The following is a 12,569-nucleotide window of genomic DNA, read 5'->3' as shown; positions in this document are numbered from 1 at the left end:
CCAGAGAATTATATTTTAATTTTCATTTACTGCATTTTTAATGTGCTATAATATTTGATGTCTGGGTTCACGAAACATTTTTAATGAATGGCGGATTTGTTTAATTTTCAGAATGATTTTTTAAAATTTTCAATACACTGAATACGAGGATATTTTTTTCAATTTTTCAAAATTTAATTTTCTGACAAGATTTTTTATGGAAAATTTTTTTCATGCGGGTCCGCAGTGCCTCTAAAGTAAATTTCAAAAGTATCAAAACTTTGTCATAAAAATTTATAGAAATGAAATTGGGGAGAGGGGAAATGAAATTTGATAAAATAAGCTTTCGAGCAATTTTCTGAGAAAACAGGACTTGTTAGTTGTTCGGAAAACATTAAAACAAAAAAAGGACTTTTTAGGCTGGCAAAAAAAATTATGCTTTTTGGATGGCTTGGCCAACAAAGCACAAAAGCACAAGTCCCTTAGTATATAATTATGGCAAAAATTACGACCATTTTGATTATACTTCATCGAAAAGCTAAAATCGCAAAAAATTAACACTCGCTGACAATTTTGTAAAAAAAACGAGAATTTGTTGACAATTTTGGCAAAAACAGCATTTTTTTGGTGAATTTTGACAAGAACAGGAAAGTTTGACAATTTTGGCAAAATGATCCCTTTTTGACAATTTTACCAAGAATATTCACTTTTTGACAATAAATTTCGACGAAAATGGATTCTTTTTGATTATTTTACCAAAAATTGATGCTTTTTGACAACTTTTCCAAAAACATGACTCCATGACTTAGGCAAAGGTAACAAAAAAACAGAACCTTATAAGTAAGTTTGCCAAAAACAGGACTTCTGATCGGCAAATTGTGAAATAAACAGAGGAATTTCAAAAAAGTGGGGAGGTAAAACCCATTTTGATAGATCACATGTCACATTTTTCGAGCACTCTGAAAAACATGATCAAGTTTTTGGGTCAAAATTCTTCTGAATTGCTCAAAAAAAGTTTTGTTTGTAATTTTTCTCTATAAATTTTAACCCATTTCTGCGCGTTGCATGATGCCTTTTTCAGAAACTTGGGAAATCATGACATTCATGACTCGATTATGAGCTCAAAAATAGAGTCTTTCAAAAATGCTCAAAAATTTTTTTGTCAGAGTATTAGAATTTCTCGTGAAATTTTATTTCATTTTGATAGGTCACATGACATTTTATCAAAAATCCCAAAAATCAAAACCTGTCTGCCTCTAAACTTTTTTTAAATGTACAAAAACATTTTCGGCTAAGTATAAGTACAACAGTTCATTCTTACTCAAAATTGTATGGAGATACGGTGCGTATTTCACAAAAACTGAATCCAAAATTGAAATATTGAAAATTGGAAAAACATTCAACACTACCGTCGGTCGGATCTGGAATTATAATCAGAAATCATATTTTTTGCCCATCTGGTTTTTTATGCCTGTCATTGAAAAAATTGAAAAACCAGTTGAACCAGCTCATCTTATGCACTTCCAGTGCTCAAATTTCGGCCAAACAGTCTGTGCTAGATACCAAATCGACCCATACCACTCTTGGCCGGATCCGGCCTTCTGCTCAGAAAACAGAATTTTTTACTTTTTTTCTCATATTTTCGTTGAATTTGAAAAATTACCGTTTCTCCCCACCACATGAACTTGAGCAGTTGAAATTTTTATATTTGGGGGGGGGGGGGGGGGAGAAACGGTCGATTTTCAAATTCACCGAAAATACGAGAAAACAAGTAAAAAATCCGGTTTTCTGACCAGAAAGCCGAATCTGGCTAATGGTGTATGGGTCGATTTGGTATCTACCACAGACTTTTTAACCAAAGTTTTGAGCTCCTAAATTCATTACAAGAGCTGATTTTATTGAATTTTCAAATTTTTCAATAGCATTTATAAACCACCGGATGGACAGAAAATTTGATTTCTGATGATGATTCCAGATCTGGCCGGCTGTAGTATCAGTCAATTATGTAGGTATCAAGCATGGATCCTTCCGCCAAAATTTCAGCTACTCAAGTTCACGTGGTGGGGAGAAACAGTCATTTTTCGAATTGAATTCACCAAAAATAAAAGAAAAAACAGTAAAAAAAAAACTGTTTTCTGACTGGAAGGCCGGATCCGGCTAATCTAAAAAATTGCATTTGGTCAAAATTTGAGCTCTGGAAGTTGATACGCGAGTTGATACGCGAGAGAAATGGATATTTGTAATTTTTTTCTGTTTTCTGAGTTATTAAACAGCTTTAGCTGTGTACACAAAATTTCAAACGCTCGCCAAAAATGTAAAAATCAACTTGAGCAGCTTAAAATTGGGGGGATGGGTGTTTTTTGAGGTCCTCTTTCCAGCAGTCCGAGTTTCACTCAAATTGGAGGTTATCATTAGGGGGGGGGGGGGGTTCTCTTGTAAGTAAACGATGAAATGCAGCAAAAATTCTGTAAATCATCACCAAAATTACCTAAAGACATTAAAATCACCAAAAAATGTCGAATATTCATTAAAATTTGACAAAAATGTGTGAAGATTTGTTGACAAGATTATATGAAAACACTCGAAAAAGTATTAAAATCAGTAGGTAGGTACCTACCCAATCATTAAGAATTGTACAAATTAAATGAAATTTCAGTAAAGTTCGACAAAATGCAAACAAAATCAATTAAAACCAGGGAAAGTTCAAAAAATAGTAAATTTTCAAAACCATGATATTATTTCAAGTAGGAATACTTCATTTTGAGATTTTAGTTTGGTCAAAATTCGTAAATTTACTCACTTACTCTGAATAAATGAAAGTTGATAACTAAGCACCCCGCATTACGAACTTGAAACTTTGAAAGAATAAAATGTAAGTGGGCAGGGCACATGGTTTATTAGTTGTTGTGAGGGTACCTATGAGATGTATTTTGTTACACATTGATGAGAATTATTAATTATATCGAGAACAAAAGCAATTTTTTCCACTTCAAAATGATAATTGATAACTTTTTCGAAATTGTTTTTGCTTTTGAAGATTTGAATGATAAATGAAAGTGGCCAGAGAGGTTTATGATGAAAAGAACGAATTTTCTCATTCTTAAGTACAGGTATCAACGAAAACTATTGATACGCACCCTACATTTGAAATGCTTCAACTAAAATTTGTAAACAATCAATTTTTAGGTCCGCCATTGTTAATATCAACTAATAAAATTGAATAATTTCGTTACAAAACTACGCAACGAATAATGAACCGATCTATTCAGAATTCGGAACATAACTTCTCAAGATTACAATGATGGGTGCTACGAAGCCGTTTTTTCGAAATTTTCGTTTCCAAGCGTTATATTTTCAAGTGAAAATAGCACATTTTTACAATATTTAAAATCATTATAATTAATGTATCAAAGTAAATTTTTCAAAAAGGGCTTCGTAGCACCCAAGATTTTATCCGTCTAAACAACATATCCAAAAATGAAAGTTATCTGAACAGTAGTTTTTGCGTAGTTTTGTAATGAAAATTGAAGGTTTTTATCTACTCATTTTACCTACTAAACTACACCCTTAACAAATTAGGTAACTTATATAATTCTCCGCTTCTCGTCTCGAGTTCCATACTCGTGAAATTTGAAAATTTATTAAAATGGTAATTTTATTCATTTATGTTTGAAAGAAAAAAAAATTAAAATTTATCTTAATCGGTTTACTTGTTCATTCTTTTTTTTTTTCATCTAATACAAAAATTCTCAGACATTTTAATGGTTGAACATTTTTACTTCGAAGAGAATGAGCTGACACGAATAAAAAAATATCTTCGCACAATTTATTTTTTATTTATTTTTTTTACCATCCAATATTAGAGGTATACAATATTTATGTGTAACAAAATGGCTGACCCCCTGTGGTCAACTTCCACTTGTGTACATGTAAAGGATGCAGCTACACCCACATTCATTCGCGTAAATCCCGCTGTTCGGCGGGTAAAATTTATGTGATTTCCCGGCGCAGTGCATAATGTTGAATTGAATGGAAAATAACACGATCTAGATTATGCTAATTATTTATCGATTTCTCGATGTACTTTTCCGCGTGTTTTCTTATTTTCGAACGTTTTCACACGTAAATGTTTTTACTATTTTCGTCGTCAAATTCGATCTTGAATTTGTCTAGGTGTAGTTGATTATTCGGTATTTTACGCAAGTCGGTGAATCTGCGTCAAAGATGAATACCTGCCATGAAATTTGAAAATTTATTCAAAAATATTCAACGTCATGAGTATGCGCGTGTGCGCGTTTAGAATTTTTGTGCAAGTAAATTATATTTCATGTACCGGGTTTCTCCAAAATGTAAAAAAAATTTCGTTAGTACGTATAGTATGTACTACATTGCGTACATGTACAAATAATATGTTCTTACTCATAGTATGTACTACATTGCGTACATGTACAAATAATATGTTCTTACTCGTAGGTACTAGGTATAGCTAGGAACATATTTTATTTGTAAAAATGCCGGCAGTCACTTAGATTGGTCGTTTACTTTATTGTAAGTGATTTTATTGCCTTGCTTAGTGTATTCCTAGAAACCTTGAACCCTTGAATTAAAATCATAGATATATTTTTATTTGTCTGATGTCAAATTGTAACCATCTATTTTCAGAATGTACGCAGTTAGAAGATCCCAGATTAGAATGGCGAGCCATTCAAGAAGCCATGCTTCGAGATTATCTAACCACCGCTCAAGATGTTTTAGAAGTGAGTCGATATTATTTTAATAGCTATTTAAAGGTGACGAAACGGTCGACAACCAGATACCAATGTAATTCCTTGTGCCTGGATTGGGTTTTCATTTGGTAGCGAATATCGTCGATGAGGGCCAGTTTAAGTGCATAAGTTTTTTAGAAGCGAAAAAATGCAATGATTCATGAATGACTGAAGAAGCAGATCGAGAAACTCGTTTCATTTTGCCAACTGTAATAAGAGTGTTGAATTCTCGCGTGGGAATTTTTTTAAATTTTATATTCTTGCGTCTAGATAATATAATTTTGGATTGATAGGTAGTTGGCGAATTAATTTTCAAAATCTAAAATATTGTTTGGCATTGTTGATTACTTTTGTTGATATTTTAGTCGTTTTAGATTTCGTTCACTGAAATTATTCTTTCGAATGATCTTTACAATGTGGAGAGCAGGAGAGCACCAGTGCACCACTGGCGTGTCTCTGAGTGAAAAAATTCGTAGGGTGCCAAAAAAGTTCAAAATTCATTGTTTATTCCTTCATGTCTAGTAAAATTCAATGGTTTGCGAACGTATTAATTCACGCAGAATGCAAATATAAGTAGTTTGAGTCAAGTTTGAGTATACATTACGAGAAGACAAGAACGACGAGGACGATCATCAAGACCAAGTCACCAAGAATGAAATGAAAAGAAAAAAAACTAAACTACGCGCTGACTGAAGCCACGCATCGTTGAAATATTTCCGTCGTTTCATGGCACCGGTTTTTATGCATTAATTGATATAATTGTAAGCGCGTTGGTCGGGTTCGTTTGCTTAGTTTTGCAATAATTTGTGTGCGTGTGCGTGTTCGAGTCAAGAGTTGAGGTACCGCTGATATCAGATATGAAAGATATGAACGGAATGTCGTTACGTTATGCGAAGTGATCGCAACGTTGCCAAACGTATATAGTAGCAACATTGGCCGGTGAAACATACCGCCAGTTTCGATGATGGACGGGATAGGATCGCGGAACACCTTTGGAATGTGAAAACTGAAAAGCATAGTAGTGTACATATAATAATTCTTTTCGTTGTGTTGCCGTAGCCGGTCTCCGCACTACCCCACTGTCCGCTCAGATCATACAACGATGTTATTCGTATACATGCTACTACTACATACTACATGCATCGAGTTTTTTTTTTTAAATCATCTTTTATCTCTCTTTCATGCTTGAAACTTAGGGCCGAATTTATAAACGTTTCCCACCCAAGTAATTAGTATTAAGTATTACTTATTCAAGTATCAGGTATTACTTCAATTTTACCCTGGTCAAAATAAATAGAAATGAACTTCAACTCGCTAGTACTCACTAAATTCCTATTCATAGTCAATCCAAGTATTGAGTATTACTTACCCAAGTGAAAATATGCTAGTACAGGATTTCGGCTGCCAAGTTCTTCTGTATCAGGTAACAAACAATTTTCAAAATGTGTTTTGAACTAATACATTTATCAGGGCTGGTATCGCTGATCAACAAAACGTTGGAAATTTGAAGAAAAATTCAATTTTACGACATCAAAAATAGGAAATTTTGTAATACTACTTATACAGCCTCTTTCTGTTTGGTAAGTAATACTCAATACTTACCTAGGAATCAAGAATTGACTATGAATTCAGATTGTGTTGTTGTAACCCATTGATAGCGCTAAAACGTGATTTTATTCATTGTAATTTGAGCAATGACTATTACTTATTACTTACTTGAGAATTAGAAACGTTTATAAATTCGGCCCTTACTTATAAAGTATTGTTTACAAGTTGTATGGGTGCTGAGCAGGTTTTTTGGTGACCGAACCTTTGAAGCTTTGGTCACTTTTTCTCGAAGAAATCGCGAATTTCTTTGGTTCTTACAGCGACTCAGCGAGGTTGGCGATAGGTTGCTTGTTCGCCACTCAACTAAGGGAATCTTATCTATTTTAGCTCGTTAACTCGGATAAAATTTGAACCGTGTGTGCACCCACTGAGTAGTACCATGGAGACTCATTGAGGTTTCAAAAAAAAAAAATCGTTCAATGAAATTTAAGCTTGCTCATGATTTTTGCTCAAAGCATTTTGAAATACGTGCGGAACTTCATAAAGGAAACTTATCATGCTCTATAAACGAGAATTTCATGCTTCACAATTACAATTTTGTTTCCTCTCTTTCTTTTTACAGGATCCATAATTTCTCGCAAAAAATCATTTTTTTAAAATTCTGCAGATTTATTAATTTGGTCAGAATCCAATGTAATATGTTTCTTTAGACCCACTTCTATTTATGTATAAATGTATAATAATATGTATCTCTTCTATGTACATGAAACATTCATTCTTCACTGAAAAAGGAAACTCCACGAATAGCAGGATGTTATGAAGGTTTCTTATCTATTTTTATTGTGTGTTTTAGGATTCGATAGGTGTTTCTTTTCGAAAAGTAAATGGTGATGATTGGATAAAAGTATCATACCTATCACACCTGTCATCGTGTTTTAGGGTGAACTGTGTAATTTGTAGTGAAATGAGGGAAAGGAGAGTAGATAAAGGTTGTTTCAGCTGATGAAATGTTATCACTGTGTCGACTTTTCTCCTCCCGCAGGTCTTAAATCACGGGCTTTTCACGTACTACATTATTTTGTTGATGATTTTTCAACTTACACGGGGTAGTCCTGCGCTCTGTGATTGGACTCATAGGTCCATTTTCAAGTCCGCTAACTTGAATTCATTTCTTATAGATTTGCCATTTCAGTTATCTTATCTCAAATCTGTAAGATTTTGCAGGTTTGTCATTTTTCATTTTCATCGCTCGTTCAGTGGATGATTTTTCCTCCTTTGTTTCTGAATATGAAATCTACATAGGTTTTTTTTTCTGTCCGTATTATAGATTTTGGGTTAGTTTTGAATTTTCGACCACTTTTGGATCGATTAAATATGTAGGTATATTGCTTCGTCAAAGTCTGCTGTTAGAATTGGTACTCGAGTATACTATTGCCCTTACTGTCTTTTTTTTTTTTTTTTGCGTTTCTGAACGTGTTTTTATCCGAAGCTGTGACGATCAGGGATGAGAATTTCGAAACAAAAACGAAAGTTGATTGGTAAAGAATGAGAAAAATAATGGAAATGAAAATAGTGAAAAAACAAGCGTTAATCGAGGTTATCAAGTGCATTTCAATCGAATCGGAGTGAAGCGCGTCAATACGACGATGGTGCTCAATTTCTTCCGATTAAATTACTAATTGATAAGGTTATCTATGGTTATATCCAAAACTGAAAATATAATTTGGTAACATCTACGTGTATTATCGGATATATAAAATAGGATAATTATTCTAATTCTAGAAAATTCCGAATTAAAACGCGTGAAAATTATAAAATTGATGATAAAAGGTAGATTTTTGTTTAACACTCGATTAACATCGATTCGTGTGTGTGTGTTTTGTTTGTATGGGTATTGTTGTCTGTTTATGGCTCATAGATTGCTTATATTATGTATATCGAGGGACATATGTGCCTCGCAATTCGAGGAACTTGTAATTGATCTTATAGAGTTGAAAAAAGTGAGGTATCAAAAAGGTCTTTTATTGGATAGAAAGGTTGGGAAAATGAGGAAAATATTATTTTTAATAAAAGAGAAATTCCGGAAATTGGCGTTTTTAGTTGAAAAATCCGAGTTTACGATCGTAATTTTCATTTTTATGTCTCGTACTTACAATAATTTTTTCGCAGTTTTTTCCAAATTCAGAACGAAGAGATGGTTAGAAAAGCGAATCTCTGCGCTAGGTCACATTCTGCTTGCTTAATCTATCGGAGGGAGCAATGCTTCAAGTTCCATTTTTTTTAAATTGCAACCTGATCTGAAAATTAGTGGGGCCAAATATTCAAAATTCTCAAAAACCGACGGCTTCTTGGATAGAATTTTATGAAATTCGGTTTCATCCCAGTGTTCTGCGGAACGTGGGATACAAAATCACTTTGTCAAACTATATCAACCTCATGTATTGATGTTCACTTGCTTATTACTCTCGCGATATTTGCGATTCGACCCGACGACGTGCAAATCGCCCTCGATCGTTACGTCATTTTAGCATAAACGATAAGTGAAGATTTTGATGAAAGTTGTAATACGATGGCGTTGACGATCATATTAAAATAAAATGCAGTTATAGCGTACTTAGCTGAAGTTATGTAAGCATATACGAACGTATGTGTAATGCATGCGTTAGGTTGAAAAGTGCAATGCAGTTTTGATATAGTTTTGGCGAGTTTTTAACCTAAAGGTTGTCCAGCGTTGATATGATTTTTTTAATGCACGTCGATGTACAGCTAGGTATTTGGAAAGTTGTTTTTATGTAGTATAATATTGTTGATTAGGTATTACCGGTTATGATATCATATTTGGTTGTATTTTCCACTGCAGTGTAATGCAGCGGAGAAAAATAAAATGATCCTAAGTTCTAAAATTAAATTGGGAAACCAACGAAACATACAGACAAGGGGTTAGAAGGATGCAAATCCTTGATTTTTATTTCATTTTACGAAATATTTCATGTCGTTTTACGTTGTGGTCGTATTCTGGGAGAAACGGTGGAATTTGAGTAATTTTGAAAAATAGCGGCGCGGCCGCGGCGGTTGTTCGACGGTTTGCTGTGAAAATGTTGATATTGGCGTGAATTAGAATTTTTCTAAGAAATAACGGATCCATTTGTGAAATATTTAAAGCTTGTGATGCTCGTTAGTGTGTGTGTGTGGTGTACGAATCGCTGATAAATTTATCGTTGCGTGTGGGTGATAAAAATGTTGTTTGAGTGTTTTGATCAAGTGGGTCGTTGTGTTCGTAAAGTATACACGTAAGCGTACGTTGAATAAAGAAGAACATTTTCTTTAATCAAACAATTTTTTGGCGAAATTTATTTCGGCTCTCGGTTTGTTCAATTGGAAAATTGAGCTGTTATTTCCATGAAATGCCCTTCATTTTTGTTTGATTGGTACGAGAGAATCGTGTTTTGAACTCTTCAGGTCTGGACACCTGAATTTTTGATGAATCACTCGATTATAAAGAATATTCATGTCCTAGGTTGTTGGTGTAAACTGAAATGATCAAATTCAAGTCCATTTAGAAAATTTTAGCTTCGAAGAATATCAGATTTCGATCTTGTAAGTTTTGCTACGCATAGTTTTATATTGTAAAGCTGGAATGGAAAATTGGAGAAAATTTCAAAATTTTCAGAAAAGGCGGCGATTTCAAGTTTCAACTTCGGAAGAACTGCTGAACTAAATATGTAGCCTTAAAAATATCAACAAATTGGTCAAATCCTGAAACTGCACCAAATTATGAAAAATTGAGCACATCATCTCAATGTCTTAAAAATTCAGATTGCACTCTTATAACTTACTTAATACATAGAATCGAGACTTGGATGATAATTTTTTTCTATTTTGTTGATCCATTTTATAAGTTACCTCACGAAAATGGTCATTGTTTACCTATTGTTAACACTATTCTGGACAGATAAAACTTTATTTTTATCGGTACATAACGAAAGAAATTAATTTACGAAGACGATGACAATAGGTTCGGTCACTGTGTATATTATTAGAAAGACGTTTGTAGTATTTCGTGTTATTAATATTATTATTAGTAGTATGATATTTTTTGCGAAAAAGCATCTCAAAAATGGCCAAGATTATGTAAAACATGGCACGAATGCCGACAGGCATCTATTTACCTTTAATAGTAAAACTTGCGTCATACGAAATTCCAACCGAATAGAACGTATAAGTTTGAGTACCCAGACCTACGTAAAAAAAAAGAATCCGACGAGTTGTTTGATATTTATTCAGGCGTTTTCCCCCTTTTTTTTCGTATTCGATGAATCTCGACAAGTTTTTTGGGTTTGCGTAATCTCGAAGAAATGCGATGAAAGCACACATACCTACCTTTGATGAACTGCAGAATGCATAATTAGATCGTCATTCATTCATAGGAAGGTGTTTTTAGAACGTGTACATTTAATAATAGTGATGAATAGGTATGTACTATCTAGGGTTGAACGTGAAAACAGAAATTTATCAAACGATGAGCCACGAGTTTTTGAATATTCAGATCAAGAGTGACGCAGACTAAATTCAGAAAATCATTCCTTGACGAGATATTCTCAGTTGAAGTTGGTTGAAATACGGCACCATCGCGATTTCGTTTAACCCTTGTGTCAGATAACAGTCGATCTGAGAGCATAATAATTGAGAGCCGAATTACTTTGTCAGGCAACAACAATTTCCGATGTTTTTACGTAATTTACTGCGTTTAAATTTGATGAGTTGCCGAAATGAGTAGGTGATTTAGATGAATCAGATTTTTTAAAGGAAATTTTCATTTTTAACGTGAAAAAAATCCAAAGGGGCTAAAGAAAAAAAAACTTGGGTTTGTAAGCGTTGAGTGAGTAGTAGGTATGTATTATCCATGATGAATTAGAAAAAACAGTATTCGTGTTTATGTTGAACTGGGTTTTCTTACGTGGAAACGCATTTTCCGCTCTAAAACACTCGAAGTGTCGCTCACATCTCGACAATGACGACAGATATTTAAAATTTGTTAATGCGAAAGTTGTTCATTGCGATTCGAAAGTAAAGTTTTCAGATGGAGGTTCAGGACTTCAGGTTCAGATTGATGGGACGGGGGCACCGATAAGGCAACGTTCTCGCTCAACCTGTGCTATGTAATGATTTTTGTTTTACCTGGATATGGTACATACAAACGCTTCGGAGAAATATTATGTAGTTGCTCGAGATGCTGATGGGCGAAATTTAATCGCGCATCATTGCATCGCGCACCGTTGTTAATGCTAATTTAATCATATTTTCCGAGTTATTACGTTAGCAATAAGAAACTACTGAGTGTGGCTGCGGAGGTTGTGCCGTAAGTTGGAAGAGCTAAAGCAGCAAAGCATGAGGATAGGATAGGGAATACTGTAAGGAGCAAACAGCAGCCTGTATACGAGAAGAAGAATGTACTCATGGAATATGGCGCGCGAGCAGATCTAGGTACTACTCGTAGGTATAGGCTATAGGTACTCGTTAGTTAGTCGCCAGTCTCGAGAATATACGTATACGTGTTGTTTGTACCTACTCTACGTATGTTATTAATTTAGAAGTTGAACGTCAGATTAAGTTGCAGGTATACCTAGAATAGTGGGAAAACGACATTCTTGTCGGCGAGCTAAGGCAGCACCCATGATTGAAAAGGAAGCTAGTTTTCATTCGAATAGCTACTGCTGACTAGATAGGGTGATCATGATCACATTTTTTCACATTGCTCTTTCTTCGTACTGGTAACAAACTCAAATGATTCTTCATTTGCCACGTTATTGTGTGTACTTAAGCTCACCTAAACAACCTATGATCGAGAGGAAGTGTGTAGCCAATGGTGGATCTATCTCATTTTCACGGTTGAAATTTTTTTCCACTCAAGTATACGATGATAAGCGAGAAAAGTAAATAAGTAGGTATGCGTAATATGTATCAAGGGTTTCGTTATTACTCTGGAATGTGTTTTAATTAGCGAACGTTTACTTAAGTAGGTACGATTACGATTAGGTAAATTTCATGGTATGTTGCGTTTTGATTATTGGACCGTTGATATATTTTTTTTATCAAATTTTTATTTCGAGAATGTGTGAGTAGGTAAGGTATGTAATATATGTAGGTATGACTCTGTGTTGAGTTGGTAAAGTATAGTATAGAAGAAACCAGATTTGAAATCGATCTGATTAGTAAAAAGGGTAAAGGTCTTGAAAAGGAATTTTTATTACCGATGCATTTGTAGAAATGGACCAG

General features: G+C 34.1%; 1 protein-coding gene across 2 annotated transcripts in view; it reads left to right on the top strand.

The window, feature by feature from the left end:
- kibra overlaps window positions 1-12,569 on the top strand; it is a 51,010-nt gene that overhangs the window by 17,116 nt on the left and 21,325 nt on the right. For both annotated transcript variants that reach the window (XM_065345092.1, XM_065345094.1), the window contains one exon: window positions 4,642-4,736. In XM_065345092.1, the coding sequence (XP_065201164.1) occupies window positions 4,642-4,736 (95 nt within the window). Of the gene's footprint in view, window positions 1-4,641; window positions 4,737-12,569 lie in introns of those variants that run through there.

The sequence above is a fragment of the Planococcus citri genome, chromosome 1 (assembly GCF_950023065.1).
Source record: "Planococcus citri chromosome 1, ihPlaCitr1.1, whole genome shotgun sequence".
Classification (NCBI taxonomy): Eukaryota; Metazoa; Arthropoda; class Insecta; order Hemiptera; family Pseudococcidae; genus Planococcus; species Planococcus citri.
This window is presented reverse-complemented; position numbering and strand designations above follow the sequence as displayed.